This window comes from Arachis ipaensis, chromosome B01 (assembly GCF_000816755.2).
Source record: "Arachis ipaensis cultivar K30076 chromosome B01, Araip1.1, whole genome shotgun sequence".
Classification (NCBI taxonomy): domain Eukaryota; kingdom Viridiplantae; phylum Streptophyta; class Magnoliopsida; order Fabales; family Fabaceae; genus Arachis; species Arachis ipaensis.
Genome location: NC_029785.2, coordinates 122,355,347 through 122,373,457, shown reverse-complemented (window position 1 = coordinate 122,373,457; position 18,111 = coordinate 122,355,347). Strand labels below are relative to the sequence as shown.

At 33.3% G+C, this 18,111-nt stretch overlaps 2 protein-coding genes and 2 long non-coding RNA genes across 4 annotated transcripts; 1 reads left to right on the top strand and 3 right to left on the bottom strand.

Annotated features, from left to right (window-relative positions):
- On the bottom strand, positions 901 to 1,555 carry LOC110262577. The gene is made up of 2 exons (XR_002347362.1): positions 1,249 to 1,555; positions 901 to 931 (listed from the first exon to the last, which is right to left on the bottom strand). It is a non-coding gene; the product is annotated as an uncharacterized LOC110262577 (long non-coding RNA).
- Positions 4,088 to 7,487, bottom strand: LOC107635369 (ABC transporter B family member 25-like). Its single transcript, XM_021102881.1, has 4 exons — positions 7,405 to 7,487; positions 6,285 to 6,518; positions 6,065 to 6,183; positions 4,088 to 5,783 (listed from the first exon to the last, which is right to left on the bottom strand). Exons 2-4 carry the CDS (start codon positions 6,493 to 6,495, stop codon positions 5,547 to 5,549), a joined length of 567 nt encoding a protein of 188 aa, XP_020958540.1. The 5' UTR covers positions 6,496 to 6,518; positions 7,405 to 7,487; the 3' UTR covers positions 4,088 to 5,546.
- LOC110262602 lies at positions 9,387 to 9,716 on the top strand. The gene is made up of 2 exons (XR_002347477.1): positions 9,387 to 9,573; positions 9,646 to 9,716. It is a non-coding gene; the product is annotated as an uncharacterized LOC110262602 (long non-coding RNA).
- Positions 14,214 to 15,143, bottom strand: LOC110262592. The gene is made up of 2 exons (XM_021102955.1): positions 14,997 to 15,143; positions 14,214 to 14,616 (listed from the first exon to the last, which is right to left on the bottom strand). The coding sequence occupies exons 1-2, from the start codon at positions 15,072 to 15,074 to the stop codon at positions 14,248 to 14,250; spliced, it is 447 nt and encodes a 148-aa protein (XP_020958614.1). The 5' UTR covers positions 15,075 to 15,143; the 3' UTR covers positions 14,214 to 14,247.

Sequence of the window (18,111 nt, the reverse complement as noted above, 5' to 3'; positions counted from 1 at the left end):
CATGTTAAGTAATTAATATAATAATATTTAATATTAAATATTTTTTATTAAATTTATCATACCTGTACAATGCACGGACACTTCACTAGTATATAATAAGAATGTAGTTGTAGTCTTTGTTTGATAAGTGTTGAGCCTTAATAATTAACAAGTGGTATGTCTGCATTCATGACAAGTGGCACACTAGAAAAACTAATAATAATCAATACTAAAAAAACTAATAATAATCAACCCACTCATCTAGGTGAATTATAAGATACAGATCTAAATTTATATAGATTTTAAATAGATTTTATTTTACTCACAATCTAAATGACACATGTATAGGATGATACAAAAATGACGTAAGTTAGCAAAATATCTTTTCAGAGTATTTCAGTGTCATTAGTTAGTTAAACATTTGATTAGAGGAATAGAGTAGATACGGTAATGCTAACGGCGTTCACTACAAAAAATTTTGGTAAAAACGGCGGTTTTTTTTGGTATTTACGGCGGTTTGAACCGCCATTATTACCAAGTACGGCGGTTTTGAAAAGCGACGTAATTCTGGGCGCCATTCTGGTTATTACGGCAGTTTTTTGAAAACCGCCACAATTCCCTGAGGTTAAAACGGCGGTTTTCTGCTGGGTTAAAACGGCGGTTCAAACCGCCATTATTTCCAGGTTAAAACGGCGGTTTTTTACTGGGTTAAAATGGCGGTTCAAACCGCCGTTATTTCTAGGTTAAAACGGCGGTTTAAGAGTTGGTTAAAATGGCAGTTTAAACCGCCATTATTACCCTCACAGAATGGCATTTTAGTCGGTTAAAATGGCATTTTTGAACCGCCGTTTTTACCCTAATAGTGGCATTTCAGTCGGTTAAAACGGCATTTTTGAACCGTCATACTTCCTAACTCTTTTGGCGATGAAATCTCACTCTCTTGATTCAATTCCTACAACAAAAATATAATTTGAAAATATAATAAACAAAATTACCCTTCTGATATTCAAGGCTTCCTAGTAAAGCTCTAGCTTCCTATGAGAAAAGGGTCATTTACTCATTTAGTTTCATCTTATAATGAAGAGATATCTCAATCAATGAAATCATCAAGAATATATTAAGAAAGGAAGCAGATTTTCTCACACAACATTCTGCTAACACAACATTTCATAAATCATAACCATCACACTGAAAAGAAAAACAGGCCTTCAATAATGTCATTACAACAATCATGCCATCACCAGTTACCTACCAAGCCCGAAATTTTACCTGTAAGTAATATGCATGCTCCCAAACATCTATGCCTCCTTCCTGTAAATAATGAAGCATTAAGCAAAAGAACTACTTAAATAATGAAGCATTAAGCAAAAGAACATCTATGCTCTCTGCAAATCAAGTTCTCAATTGGTTCAATTCATCAAAAAAAGATACTTCAGCCAGAGACGATGTCTTTGTACTTATCACTGTCTTTTGTTCACTTAAATTGAAGAAAGCAACATACAGTTCACCTAAACACGTATATAAAGTAAGGAATTAAGACTCTATTAAATGCTTGAATAATATATTGATTATTAAGATTCAGTGAGAAATGTTTATAATTTCACAGTTTTACCTTTGGCAGATTCTGCTATTACACACAGACCGGAGTAATTTTTTACCATGGTCCCATTTGGATTTAGCTTCCACATCTGTTGGAACACTGGATAGATCAGCTTTCAATAGAATCTATATATATCAATCAACAAATACAAATTGGGCCAATGCATGCTTCTATACTTATTTCTAGAGATTAAAGGCCACATGCAAATCTTGTATGTGAAATATGGAGTAAAGCATACCTGATTTGCATCCCATCTTCTATACCTTGTTGCGCTTTTTCTTCTTCGTCGTCTTCAGAAAACACATTCATATTGCTGATCTCTGCAACATTATTTTAATAGGAACATGTAAGAATGCGTAGGATAAAAGGGATATATATAAATAACAAGAAAAACAAGGGCATGCAGGTGGAACTAACAAGACCTTTGGATTAAGGGGAATCTGCCAGTGAAGGTTGAGAAGGTGAGGAGAAAAATAGCAAGGGAGAAGTAGGAAGAGGAAGAGAAGCTAAAAAGAGACTGAGACATGGTTAAGGAGTTACCAAAGAAAATTATACTTGAAAAGTTGCAACAAAAATTTAGAATTCTTACTTGTATAATTAGGAGTAAGCTTAGTGCAGGGTAGAAAGCCATGATTTGGTGGAGGCTTCCACAGTTTCTCATAATCTGAATCCCATCTTGAATCATTCAACTGTAAAAAAAAGAATCAGAACACTGAAGTTGAAAGTTTTGTTTGCCATGATTTATAATATTCACCAAGATACACAACACCTCAAAATAGCTGAGAATCACAGCCTCAAAACAACTCAAATTTTAAAAGGTTTAATGAGTAAAATTTAACCAACTTTAATTTGTTTATAACAGTAACAGTGCATTCTAATACTTGTTATTAATTTGATCACATTCTCAGCATCCAAAAAAATCATAATAAATCAGCTAGAAAGGTTAGTAATGACAAAAACTTTGGAAGCAGCAAATGATCCACAACTGATGGATACTAATAAGCATATGACTGATTTCTACAACTAAAAGTTCAGTAATGAATCTAAAGTTAATAAATCCTCACTTTAAACCAGTCTTGGGCATTAACTAAATCTGAACACTCAACATATAAACCACTAATCAAGAGTATCAATTTTGTTTCAGGGCAGCATTTAGTTTAAGCTTTCAACAAATTAGATATTAAACAAATATTTAAATAGTATTCTAAAAGAAACTATAAAAAAAATTATAATTACCTCTTGTCGCCGAAGCACGTGCACAAATTCTTCCTTTGTCAAATTCGTCATCTATTTATTATTTTACACAACACACCACCGTAATGTATCAAACTTGGAGAATAGAGATGCAAATCAAATGAATGAATTAATTAATTGATGAATCACCTGCTTCAAGTCTTCTTCGTAGTCTTCTATGTTGAAGTTAATGTCAGCCTCCACTCCGTGGAACTTAATTGCCGCTCTATCATAAGCACTGTCCAAAGCAGAAAAATGAATTAATACAAAAAGAAAGAAAGGTGAGGAGAGAGAAATATATATATGCTAGCTCGCTCACTCACCGAGCAGCTGCATGTGCGGTGTCAAATCCACCTGCACAAATTTTACCCAAACAAAATAGAACCAATTACTTCAGCCAGCATATTCATTATTGCAAGCATAGATGCAATAAAACAGTATCTTTGTGTATGCATCAGTTTATTGCCAGAAATTTTGGAGGAATTTGAAAGTTAAATAGAATGAAAAGTGGAAGCTAGTAAACTACTTGTCAGGGAACAACAAACCTGAATATGGTCATCAGGAAGTAAGACTTTCCACGCATTTAGACATCTGCAGGTTGAAATATAACAGGATTCCAGATATAGTGAAAGTTCAATCCAAGGATATAACAAATTAATAATATTGGAATAACCTTTCAAAAAGTTCTTTTGAATCTTTTAAATTGCAAGATGCTTGCAGGGTCAGAGCTAAAGATTCAGCTGTAATAACTAGACAACAAAATATATTTAAATGATTCCAATTTCTAAGAAGCAAAATAACAAAAACATAGAGTGCATTATTACTAAATGTTTTTCTTCTCCCTGTAATAGTTAATATCTTCTTCTTCTAGTGGTCGATCATCTCTCTCTTCCTCTCTCTCTCGCTCGGTGTAAATAAGTACAAACTAAATGCCTAAACCAAGAAACCCAAAGAGATTGTAAACGAACTGAATGCAATATGACAAGAAATTGTAAGGAAAAATTTATTAAAAAATTAGAAGAGGTAGCATGTAATCAATAATAATAATAATAATAATAATAATAATAATAATAATAATAATAATAATAATAAGCATCATCCCATAATGCAAGAAGAAGAAGAACAACCGGTTATTATTGAAGATGTCAAGGACATGGAGAATAATAAAAATAAAAATAATGTAACAAAGTTTGATGATGATGAATTGCAAAAGAAAAGGTATGTGACTTTTGCAAATACACCCTCATTAACTCATTATTTCACCGTCACCACAACCGCTTACACTTGAAGTTGAAAAATTGAAGAGGCACCATTCAATTGGGAGTGAGAAGAAGAAGAATAAGATCAAGCCACTTATTCCACTCATTGGTTTTGGAGGTATCTTTTCAAAGAAAAAGAGAAACAATTATTAAGAGAAAAATAATGCTTTCCATAGACACCTTGAATTTTATAGCTTTCATTTGTGTATTGCAAATTGTGTCACCTTCCAATTAAAATTCAGATAATAATGAAATATCACTCATGTCAAAATTATAGGAAAAAAGTAAAAAAAAAAATTGACGGTGTACATTAAGTAGTTTTTTTTTTCATTCTCTCATGTCCTTTGTATTGTATTTTATATAGTAGAGGCAAAATTAAACTAATAATATTGAGTGAGAGTGAAATTGAATATATATGGCATATGATATGAATATACTTTTTCAACTTGGTCTTGTTTATACAGCTGCACCCTTTCAGAATATCATTACTTTGAGTGACTTTCATGCCACTTCAAATCATATATATTCAAGCTTAGTGTCACGGAAAATTTTAGAAGGTTAGATTTAACAGTGTTTGAATAGTTTTCTGGAGTGTTTGAGAATACTCTAGATGGTTCCGGAACGTTCTAAAATGTCCTAGAAGGTCCTGGAATATCCTAGAAGGTTCTAGAAGACTCTAGAAGATCATAGAGTATTCTAGAAGAGTGTAGATGTATATAGAAGTATAAAGAGTGGTATGGAATAATCTAGAAACAATTGGAAAGTTGTGGTAGGATAGATATTTGTAAAGAAGATTCTGGAGGATTAATCTGGACCGTTGATTAGATTTGATCTTAACCATCCATTGAGGAGGTGGATGGCTATAAATAGGAGGTAAGAGTTAGTGTAAGGTGTGTGAATCATTTGTAACCAATACTTGAGTAATAAAGTGTTCTTTCCACCAAAGCTTCCTTTCTCTTGTGTTCTCTTGTGTTCTTAGCTTTCTTGCTAAGTATTGAGGGTTAGGCTGACTTGGTCTTAGCTCAAGAGGTTGAGTAAGTCCGAGTGCCGGCACGGTAGCGTTGGAGTGTGTCCAAGGCCGTGACATTAGCTTGTACTTATTATATATTAAATTCAATAAATCATTCATTCAGCGAAAAGAAAAGCATCACGACTTTTCTTTTATACATTTTTATTCTAGATATACACCAAGCCGAAAGAATCATATCATATTCATATTAATTCAGAATAAGAGAGAAACAAATTTATAATGTTAAATTAAGATATAATAATATGTCATAGTGTAGAGTCTATAGCTTCTTAATTAGAAGTGAAGCTTCCATTTTAATCGCAAGTAAAATAGAAGAGTGGACCAAAATCAAATTTACCTCTAAGCTTAGCGCTGAGGGCGCAAGTAAAATTAGTAACCTTAAACTACTTGTAAACAATAAATGTGACTCAGACCACATCAAATTGTTCCATTAATATATATATTTTTATCTATACAATACTAATGCCATTGGCTCAAGAAGAACAAATACCTTCCTTGGGGCTATAAGAGTGACATCAACATCAAACAATGCAATCAAACCAGGTTTCCGGTAGCCATTTAGTCTTATTAGACAGGTTGTGATTAACAAAAAAGATATAGAAGATATAGAAGATCCCACTGCTACGATAACAGAAAGTGTGGACGCTGCATTAAAGCCTCCAGAAAAGAGTCCAACGACTTTCTGTAACATCAAGTGGATAAGGTTAAAATGCATAGGCAAAATAACTTAGTGTACAAAGTAGCACATAGATCAAACCAGAAAGGACTAACTCACAGCTTGCTTAAGGCCAAGGCTGTGTGTCTCACTAACTTTCTCAAAGTAGCATGAAATTTCATAATCTTCTTAGGCAAAAGATCTTACTATTCTTATGGCACCAAATGATTTCTAAGTAGCATGCAAAATTAAGATTAGATTGGAAATGAATATCATCTCCTAATGTTGGTTTGATGGAAGAGAAATACCTCAGCAATTGAAGATGCTACTGCAGCTGCAGTTTGAATTTTGTGAGATAGTTCACGCAGCAAATGCCTAAATTTACAGACAGCAACAGAAATTACAGGCACAACAGCCAAAGCCAACACTATAAGATATTGAAGGAAGAGAGAGAATTTAGGATTCGAACAATGGAATAAATGCATGTCTGTAGTTTATGAAATAAACCTTCACTCTTCAACTACTCACATGTTAACTTCCAAGATGTTGCAAACATGAAGCTGAGACCCATAAGTGCTGTTGCTAGGTTCTTCATGGCCTCAGAAACATTGGTAGTTGCGGCATTCTTTATGATCTGTGTATCTTCCGACAACCTACTTAAGATTTCTCCCGTTCGAGTAACATCGAAGAAAGCAATCTCCTGAAAAATCGCGATTCCATAATAAACAAAAGCTTTCATTGAGCAGCAAGGACAGCTACAATCTGCAAGATTGAAAATTCCTACTCTCCAATTCATTGGACCAAAAATAGCACAGAGAAACACAATGCAAGAGTCATTGCAACAATATTAGACTCAAAGACAATAACACAAACACCTTATGGACAAGAAATTGCAAGAAACATGTTCAAACTCAACTGATGACAAAGATTACTAGAGAAATCATTTCAAAAGCAGTCAATTAACGCTACTGTTCTTTTAGATACTTCCTCTATGGCTTAGAAACAATCCATCTCAATCATATCAACAAAGCAAAAGTGAATGAATGATGACCCAAGCACAAAAAATGCATAAAGCATAAGCTCCTCAAAAGAAATATTAGACTCAGACAATAACACACCTTATGGACAAGAAATTGCAAGAAATTGAAAGAGCTAGTCACAACAAATATCAACTGAAAACAACTCTGAACTTTGAGTTGCACTAAAAGAAACGAAAATAGCACTCATCATTCCAAAATCTTAATGAGTCAGGGGTCCATTTCCATGTTTCAAGTTTAAACACCCTTACCAAAATCCCTGTTCTTCAATCAACTGTAACTGAAATGCAAAAATACAGCATCTAAATTACGAGAAATCAAAACACTAACATTCAAATGCATTCTCATTCAATCACGTATTGTCTAGTCACAATTAGGTGCAAATGCTTGCCAAAAACCTAGGGCTCTTATTTCAATTGCAATAACAGTAGCTCAATCATAATCATAATCACATCAATAGCAATCTAAAACCGCAATTACAAGTTTACAAAAAGACATAAACCAGATTCAACCACACATCTTATTCTTGCTGTTGCTATTGATTTTGCTGCGCAAACAGTGGAACCACTCGCGATGAATCCTCGAAAACTACTTAAAAGAGGTAAGCCAACCTTTCTGATCCAGAACGAAAGGGAGGCGCTGAGATTTTGGCGGAGAAGACGCAGGGGATGGCAAGGAGAGGAAGCTAGAGGGGACGTGCTATACAAGTTGGCCCAAGCCCAAGAAAAAACCACGCGCACCACTCCTTTACAATCGAGCATAAAACGCACGCGCCTTAATCACCCGTTGCGTTTTTCCAAAACACGCTCATTATGATAGACTCTTCCTCTTCTTCCTCAATTAATACCCAAACCGTCGAGATTCAAACCACATTCCAAACCAACTACGATTCTGAAGAAACCTTCTAACTCCTCGCGAAAACTAGAAGAAATCAAGTAGAAAGTATAGCAATCTCCATCAAAAAACACCAAAAAGAAGGAACAAACATTATTCAAGGTACTGTTTTACTGTTCTTCAAAGTTTTTCATATTTCTGTTTCTGATTTTGAAATCGAAGCACTATATGGTCAGTATTTCTCTCTCTGTTTCTTCTAGGTTCTTCTAGGTTTTACTGTTCTTCTTGTTTTAGATCTCATATTAATGTTCTGATGAAACTGTTCTTCGTTTATGCTATCTTACATACTTCTAGTGAATGCTTTAACGTATGCTTTGATCTGTTTGGTATATATTTTGTGCATGTTTACATGTTTTTAAAGTAGTTTTGTGCATGTTTACATGAAAGACTCTTCCTCTTCTAACTGATTTTTGGGTGTATATGACAGATTTTTGGGTGTATATGGCCGATTGTTGGGTGTATATTTCGGACTTGGCATGTGACTGTTGCTTCTAGTGGCATTTTGAACTTAAATATATTTCTGAACTCATATAATGTCATATAATCCAAAAAATGTAGAGGTGTATGGGACTGACATATATATTAGGTGTTTTGAAGTCTAACTAGTACTGTTCTAATTGTGCTTGACCTTGTAGTGTCATTTTATGCATGTTTGGGTGAATTGAATATGATTTTGAACTGATTTAATTTCGTTTAATTGAAAAAACAAAATGTTTATGGGAATGGGTTTGGGTGTATGTGGCTGATATTTGGGTGTATCTGACTGATATATGGGTGTATGTCTCTGATTTTTGGGTGTATTTTTTATCTATTGACAGCATCTCTTTTTCATTGCAGTAAAAATGGCAAGCAAAAACTAAGGTGGAAAAAAATAGAATGTAAGAACAAATATATGTTTTAGAATAAGTCAATTTTTTTTAATACAAATATATCTTATTCTAATGACTCTAATTTTGCTTTGTTTACAGCAAACCAAAGACTTGAAGTGTGCAACCAAATTGTTGAGTGAAAAATTTGAACATATGAGCGAGGAAAAGAAAGCAATTGTTCGGGATTTAGGTTTTGGTGGACTGATGCACATCCCGCCAATGAGGGTACATCACAAACTATTAAAGGAGTTGGCTAACTCCTTTAAATTGGAAAAAAACACACTCAAAACCAGCTACGGTTCGTTTAGAGTTAAACCCAGCACAATAGGGGGCTGCACTTGGTCTCAACGCATCAGGTAACTCATTACAGAAAACCTCTATACTTCCATTCTTCGTAATATCTTATTCTGCTATCATATAATCAAGAAACAAACATAGGTGTATATGAGTGATATTGGGGTGTATATGAGTGATGTTTGGGTGTATTTCAAGTGATTTTCAGTTTAAGTTGTTTTCTTTTTTGTAGGAGATCTGTTTCTTGAGAAAGTCAGTTATAAGGAACTTTCTGAAGAGAACAAACAGATTTTTAGAAGATTCCAGGGAAAGAATCTAAAAAATCTGACGGATGAGATGATGAGTATTGGTGTTGGAAATGAACAGGATCGCTTCATGTTCAAGAGGATTTTCATCCTCTATATACAGATGGCGTTCCTGTTGCCAACCACAATAAACAAAATCTCTCCTATGTACCTAGCTCCAATTTTTAAGATAGACAAAATAAAGGAGGGCGACTGGGGAGCCCATGTTCTGAATTTCATCATCAAGGGCATAGCTAATTACAATTTGAAAAAGAAAAAGTCAATCGACGACTGCCTGTTTGCCCTGATGATAGTCTATTTCCATCTGTCAAAAAATAAAGACAAGAAAGGAGAAGAAAGACCTGCACAACCCTGGATTGCCAACTGGAATAGAGAGCAGTTGGTTGAAAGGATGAGAGCAGAAATGGATGGACATATAGTAAGTAAACAGAATACCTTGGGTGTATTTTATTTACATGGATGCTGTTAACTAACATTTCTACTGTTTCAGGGAATCGTAAAGATGGCAGAAACAAAAGAGAAATTGAAACAAATGAAGCAAAAAGAAAAGAAAGAAAAAAAAGAAGAAGGCAAGTTCATCATCATCTGAGAGCGATACATCTGAAACTGAAGTCTATTCTTCCTCTGAGTCTGAGACTGAAGAAGACTCAGAGGAACCAAAAATGAAACAACCCACCCGAACAGCCAAAAAGTAAGTAATATACTTGGGTGTATTTTGTCACTTTTAGGGTGTATTTTGTCACTTTTAGGGTGTTTTTTACTAATGATTGTTTGTCTTGCAGAATGGGATCCAAAAAAGGAAGCAGATTCAGGAGGATTCCAATTCAGAAACTGAATCGAATGATGAGTAAGATTCTAAAATTATCATTGCTTTCTTTTCCGTTTATTTTCAAAATTTGATGAATTAACACACTATTTCTCATTAACTTTCAGAAGTGAAGAATCATCACCAATAAAAAAATAAAAAACAAAGAAAAAATTCAGACTACAGCCAAAAAGTAAGCACTGCTTTGGATAGTATTTTATGATCAATTTTATTTTGTTTTTCTGATTCACTGTTTTTTTCCAAGATGCAACCCAAAAAGAGAAAGCTCATTGTTGAGGATTCGTCTCCTGAACAAACTCAATCCTATGATGGGTAAGATACTTTGTAAAGCTATATTACCATTTATCATCAAAATTATATTTGTTAACATGTTCTTTTATGCATGTACTGCTAGATCTGAACTTGAAACTGAAGTATTAGAAGAATTCTTAAGGGAATCAAAAAAGAAGAAAGCCAATGAAAAAGCTGTTACACATGGGTTTGTTATATTTGGGTGTATAGTATGCATTCTAAGGTATTTTTGGTTGCTGATAATTGTTTTTGGTTTCCTAGGAAGAAGGGATCTTCGTTGCCATCGACAGAAAGTCACTATGACTCATCTGAAACGTAAGAACCTTTATTTGATAAAATCTTGTTATCCTGATTTAACTGTATAGCATTTTTAATGAATGATGTTTATTCTATGCTTAGAATCCCCGAAGTGAACTTAGGAAGTGAGAATGATCCTTTGTCTTAAGGACAAACAGATCAAAGCAGCATAAACAAACTGGCGGATAGCATGTAATTTCTCTTTCTAATACTGGTTGCTTTTATCTTTTATTATCTTCTGCTTCTAATTTTGTATATATTTTTTTAGAAAAAAACCCTTTAATATTTTATTTAAGAAAAAAAGGCAGGAAAAAAAAGCAAAAACTGCAACTACGTAAGTTCTCAAAAAATAAAGCATGTGTTTCTTTTGAATGCTTCAGGTATATTTTGACTTTTTTTTGTGTATTTCAAGTTGATTCTATTAGAAGAATCACCCAATGACCCAGCTGAACAGAACATGATGGTTGTGAGGGTAGAGACAGAGTCACAAACTGAAGCGCTTTCAATGTGAGTTTTACATGTAAATTTCAACATTATAATCATGAATTTTCACGGGCTTTCTTAACTTTTTATTTTTGTCTTGTTTAGGGTTTCGATTCAAGTTTATCTTCCTCTGTCCCAGACAACCCCTGTGCCAAAAATTGAACCAACCCCTGTAAAGTCTCCAAGTGAGAAAATTAATGAAGAAAGAACAAAAAAGTAAGGAATAATATTGAGGTGTATTTGGTTATTGTTTGGGTGTATATTGTCCTTGTTGGGTGTACATTTTACTTACTTGGGTGTATATCTTCACATAAGATCTGTAACTGTTTTTTTTATAATATGATTCATTTTATCTAATCCTGCAGCACTCCAGAACCCCCGAAACATGATGAAAGCACACCCACGGTTCCACTAGCTCCATCCAAAATGTAAGTTCAGCCGAATAAAATTTAGTTTTCAATATCATTCGTCTATTCTTATTCTTATAGTATGTTATATGTCATCACGCAGTAATCCAGTCCCAGAAGACGTTGCTGCACTGATGACGATGGCACGGACAACATCCTATATTCCTAAAGAATGTCCGATGCCATCATTCAACCTTGGCTTGACTGGTTCAAAACAAGAAGAAGCAGCAACGCAAGAGGGGCAGAGGGTAAAAACTCCTGAAATGCCAAAACTAATAGAACAATTAGGGGAGCTGGTGGAAAAAATTGCAAGCAGTGTGGTGAAAACAGAAGGTAAAAGTCCACAGATTCAAAAGCATAGTGGCGAAGAAAGTTTTGAAAAGTTTGAAACTCCTCTGAAGAGAAACGAGATCTCGGATGAAATGAAAGAGAAATGTTACGTCTGGGCCACACGTGTGAAGACATACGGTGATGGAAACACTAATGAGTATGACCGAGTTTGCACCCTCAAAGCCCAAGATCGATTCATTTTGTCAAAAATCGACTTTGCATCTCTGAAAGCTGATACACATATAGAAGCTGAGGTAATATTAGAATAACATTAATGATTTTATCATGAAATATAAGTGCAATTCATGTAAATTGATTTAGTTTTTTTTTCTAGATCGTCACTGCTATCTGCCTGATCCTAAACCAAGAAAACATTAAAAGATTTCAAGAAGAAATATACTGTCTCCCCCCAGTATTATGGTAAAGTGTACTTCAATTCAACCTTGGGTGTATTTTTTGTATTCATTTGGGTGTATTTTCTGTATTCATTTGGGTGTATTAATTATTTCATTTGGTGTTTCACAAATATTGCAGAACATGACAATTGGAAATCATCCAGATGGCGAATTCTTACAGCCTAAAACCAAAAAGCCATTTAGGGTTGAAGACTACCCAATGTTTATACCCTTTTTGGACCTCAAAAAATTAGCATCACATCCATATGTAAGTTTTCATTTCTAAAACTTCTTATCATAATTCTTTACTTATGTGCCAATTAAACTAAAACACTGTTCAATGTGGACATGTTTCAGATTTTAGCACCTGTTTGCTATTCAGCGCATTGGTGGCTATGGGTAGCTGATGTAAGAAAGAGAAAATTTCATATACTTGACCCGTATCACAAGACATGTCCCTATGAAGCCAGAATGAAGCTAAACAAATTCGTTGTAAGTTGTTTCTGTGTTTTGTATTTTAATATTTGGGTGTATTTTTGTTCAACATAAGGGGTAGTTTGTGATTTCTTGGGTGTATTTTTTTATTTAATTTATTCATATATTTTGATTTATTTTGTGTTTTAAGGGATATGTAATTTCAAGAATGAGGGTATATGCTGAGGGTCCATATATGTTGAATATTGAGCTGGAAACTTGTTCTCCAACTTCGTATACTGAATAGCCTAGAGCAGAGTTCATTAATCTTGTGATGCAATTTGCCTTCCCTCTGAATTGTGCTTGGACTTCCCTAAACTTTTGGTGAGTGTACACATGTTGAAACTAAGCTTCAATGGAGGATTTTGTTGCACACGGTATGACCGTATGAAAATCTACAGCATTCGATTCTCTCTCTGCTTGCTCCTTGCTTCCGAGGCAATTATCGTATTGTTTGACAAATTGAATAAGCGAGCTGTTCCGTGTAATAAACTTGTTAAAAAATAAATATATGCTCTCGCTCCTTTGTGTGCTTCTCATCCCTGCCCAAAAGTAGTGATCCAGATAAATTGGAACCCATATATGTCGGTCTTCGTAAAGATCTGTAGAATACACCTAAATCAGACTATATTACACCCAAAAACATGCAATGTACACCTCTACTGTAGATTTTAAACAACATTACCTGAAAGCCACTTGTTATCCACAAGACCATACTTCAGCAGAAAATCATTCCAATTCATATCAAATGAGTCTTTGCTATGAGAGTTCCAAACAACTTGGCTCATTTCTTGTTCAATTTTTGCATGTCCCTTGTACCATTTAATTTGCTTAGAATCTTCTTCGTGATGTGCCAAATAACCAACGGTGAATTGTTATTGGCATACAAGCCTCTATAGCCCTTTTCATTGACGCGCATTGATCGGTGAGAATCCCTTTCAAAGCATTTTCTCCCATGTAACGAAGCCAACATTGAAATAACCATTTGAATGATTCAATTTCTTCATTTTTCATCAAAGCGCATCCAAGAAGTGTTAACTGACCGTGATGATTCGCCCTGACAAAAAAACCACAAACCAAATTATCTCTGAAACAAATTACGAGACTGCAGAATGAAAAATCATTATGTACACCCAAATAATGATTTTATACACCCAAAAACATCCAATATACACCTCTGCAATAGCATAAAACAACATTAATTTAGCATCATAAAACAAGAACAACATATTACCTGTTAGTATTGTAGGTGGTGTCAAATGAAATAACATCTTCAAAATACTCAAAGGCAGCTCTGCTCCTTGCATCGGCCCAAAAAGCCAGCTTAATCGACTGATCGTCCTCGAGTTCGAGCTCGAAAAAGAAATTCTAATTCTTCTCTTTCATTCTTAATAAATATTTCCCGAATTCCTTTGCATCTTCTTGTTCCGAAACATTCCGCACTTCTTTCGTGATGTAATTCCTCACATCTTTTTTGATAAAATTTAGCTCGCGGTAACCCCCAGCTGCCGCAACAAATGATTGGTAAGTTTTGCTTGGTCTGATACTAGCCTCCTCATTATTCTCTATTGTACGACGAATGGACATGCTTAGTTCCCTGTGCCGTTTGAGCATCTCTGCTTGAGTTGGAAACAAGGATGTGAATGATGCAACTCGACCTTCGAAATGATCCAAGCACCAACATCCTTCAATGTATGTATATAAATTCTTGCAGGACAATTTAAACCAGCTGTGGGATTTGTCTTCTTGGTCGAAGATATTTTAGATTTCCATTTTTCCTCTCTGCTACATATAATCAATTGATTCTTAATCTCGTTTTCCTTCTTATTTATGTTCCGAACTCTTGTAGAAAAATCTGCAGCCTTGGCATAGTCCTTGTAAAATTTTGCAGCATCTTCAGGGGTGGTAAAAGTCATTCCAACCTTGGGAACAAACTGGTCATCAACAACACAGAGGGGCTGCAAAATATACCATGTTAAAAACAAGGATATACTATAGAGTTTTTGTACATCATAAAAAAATTAACAATTCAACTAAAATACACCCAAGTATTCCTGATCTACACCCCAGTGACAACTCAACTAAAATAACAAGAAAAATCATGAACTGTAAATACACCCAAACTTCCCTAATATACACCCAAATAATTCTGATCTACACCCGAATGTTTGGTATAAAATGCACAAAATTAATCAAAACTAGTACATTAGATTCAATTCACAGTCAATGTTCACACATGAATTTCACAGTAAATGTTCACGCATTATTCAGCTAGACAATCATAAATGACTAACTACATCAAATTCAGATTCAATAATTAACTGAAATTAAATCACACCTCAGGAACTTCGTTCAATTCAAATTTAAAATCCACTTCGCCCTGGTTCAACTGACAATCTGAAGTTGAATGATCCATTATCTTCAAAACGATTTCAAAACTTGATTTCAGAAACCATGAAAATCGAAAAAAATGAAGCAAGAATACAGAGAGAAACGCACGTAAATGACGAAGAAGAAACCAGTGATAAACGCAGGTAAAACAACGAATGAAAAAATAAAGAGAAACGCACCAAGGAGAAGGCAAGAAATTCAAAAAAGGAAACGAGATCTTTTGAAAATTGGAAGTTATATATTCGCGCTCTAATTGATTTGGATTGATTTAAACGTCTGTTAAGAGGCGCGTGAAACACAGATGCCAGAAGAGGCGCGTTTGAGGGTAAAGCACTTGTAAGACTTGTAAGCGTTAATTGCTTGTAGGCAGAGATTAATCCTTTAAATTTATAATCTTTGTACTTTACAAACTATCTTATAAATGGATCTAGACGTGATCTCTAGTACGTGAAAATTTAAAAAAAATATATCTAAAATAACTCTTAAATATAAAAAATCACTGTCTTACAAATAATAACCTCAAAAATTATTTCAATCTATTAGCAAAAAATCTTTCAAATAATATGCTAATATATGTTTCTGTATACAAGTCTAATAAATTAATGAGTCAAATAAATCGAATCATTTGACTAGTTTATTTTTTAAATAAACATATAATTTTATTATAAATAAATCGACTCATTTGACTAGTTTATTTTTTTAATAAACATATAATTTTAATATTTTTTTATTTGATATCCATATAAATTAAAAAATTAATAATTATTAAATAATTGTTCTTTGATTAATTGTATTAACATTAATAATAATTAAATTATTCATTTATTTTTTGTTAGAGATAATTTATATAAAACATAAAATTTAGATTTCTAAGTTTGATTATAAAAAATATTTTGATTTTATTCTAATTGTTAAAGGATGAATTGGAGCGAGGCTCCTAAATTAGATTAAAAACAAAAATAAGAGTGAACAAAGATGAATAAGATTGAACTAGTTATGGTATTTAATAAAATTACTAATTATAATAAGAAAAATAATTTTTTTTATCATTAACTAGTTTTCATATACTCTAATAGCCAAGTAAATTAAAAAAAAAATCTTTTAGATACATATGCCATTAGGACTATCAATCATAGTTGTAAGAACCGGACCGAATCGGCCGATTCGACCGGAAAACCAGTGAACCGGTTATTTGGTCGGTCCGGTTAGTCATTCTGATCGGATAAGGAATAGAACCGGATAAAATCGGTTTGAACCGTCCGGTTTTGATAAAAACCGAAGAATCGGCGGTTTTTGTATAACCGGCCGGTTTGGAAAACCTTTTTTTTTTTTTTTCGTTTTCAAAACGAATGTCTCTCACTCTCTCGTATACCCCCTCTCTTATTTATTTTTGGTTCCACTATTAAAATCAAAGATGAAAAATTACACTATATTTTATCAAATGTTGAAAAAACTGGAGAGGATCCATTTCCCTTGCCCCCTTCCCCCTAACCCTAAATCCCCAAAAGCCAAAACAGCAGTCCTTCAAGTCTTCCTCAGCTTCTCATCTGTCTTTGTTAGGTACCAATCTTGCTCATAATTTAAATCATTCGGCAGATTTAGGCTTGAAAACATGTTGACAAAACTGGTTTTATGTCCAAAACAGATTTTAGTGAATGCATATATGGTTGCTTTTGTCTTGTCTAACAGGAACCCTTTGAATTGAACTGTTGGAAATAGATTATGCTCCCAACATTGAACAATTGATGTAAATTTGTATTTTGTAATAGCTGTTGTTTTATACCTTTGCTATTATATTTTCTAGTTACGTGAAACTGGTTTTACCGGTTCAACCAGTGATTTATCGGTTGAATCAGTAAACCAGTGAACCAGTAACCTGACCGATTTGATCACCGGTTCGATTCTTACAACTATGCTATCAATGACCAATAGATAGGATATGATAGGGTTTAAATTCAACCATAATCTTATTTGTAGATTAATTTTTTTTTTTAAATTTAACCTGATAGGATTAGTATTGGGCTAGCCGCTAGCCCAATTAGAAAATTATACTATAAATAGGAGTATGACGTAATAATGTGAGATATGCATGATGTAATTGGAAATTCTACTTTATCTCTTTGCCCCTAATTTTAGAGATTTCTCTTCTATTCTCTCTTATTATCTTTAATTCTTTTTAATTTTTTATACAAATTCATAACAAATGATGCTTTCATTGAACATCATACCAAACTCTCATAGTAATTCCTCGAATTTGATTTGGGATCAAATTCAAACTAGCTTAAATGGCTTGAATTCAAATTATGAAGAACAAACCAAGATATATGATGAAATTAAGGAAGTTTTAGTATTGGTATTTCGACTCGCGAGTTGAGAATCTATCTCTCAATTCTAATCCTGCCTGCATTCTAAAGTTTTTAACCCTATTTTATCTGTTTCTACTACAAAAAAATCAAAATTTTTTAAATAAATATAAAATTCAATCATTCCATATTTCATACATATTAATAAAATAGAAATAAACTAAATTCAAATTAAAATTAAAAATAATAAAATTTTAAAAAAATCTAATATAAAATTATAAATAATATGATCATCAACTAGTTTAATGATTATTTTAAATTTTTATAAGAAAAAGATTGTGAGTACAAGACTTACTTTTTTCACTACATACATAACTTTTACATATATATTATATAATATATTAAGGATGCGGGTAGGGTAGGATAGAGTATACCCTAAACCCGTACCCTACCCTACCCTAAGGCAAATTTACACCCTACCCTATCCTATCCGCAGCAGGTAGAGTAGACAACCCTACCTGAACGGGTTGGTCCGAGTTAGATATCCTTGAGTAGGGTATATATTGCCAGCCCTAGTTAGGTAACTAATCTTTTCAACTAATAATAGTTAATTTTTTATATTTTATTTATTTAAAATTTTAAATTTTAAATTATAAATTTTAAATTTTAATTTTTAAATTTATAAATTTAAATATTAAAATTGACTAATATTAATTAACTATAAAAGTTAGTTTTTTATATTTTCTGAATTGAAAAAGG

Coding starts and splice junctions, on each gene's coding strand:
- LOC107635369 (XM_021102881.1), bottom strand. CDS start 6,495: ATGAAAGCTTTTGTTTATTATGGAATCGCGATTTTTCAGGAGATTGCT. Junction 6,184..6,284: donor AACATCTTGGAAGTTAACAT/GTGAGTAGTTGA, acceptor AATATCTTATAG/TGTTGGCTTTGGCTGTTGTG. Junction 5,784..6,064: donor TAGCATCTTCAATTGCTGAG/GTATTTCTCTTC, acceptor TTGATGTTACAG/AAAGTCGTTGGACTCTTTTC.
- LOC110262592 (XM_021102955.1), bottom strand. CDS start 15,074: ATGGATCATTCAACTTCAGATTGTCAGTTGAACCAGGGCGAAGTGGAT. Junction 14,617..14,996: donor AATTGAACGAAGTTCCTGAG/GTGTGATTTAAT, acceptor TATATTTTGCAG/CCCCTCTGTGTTGTTGATGA.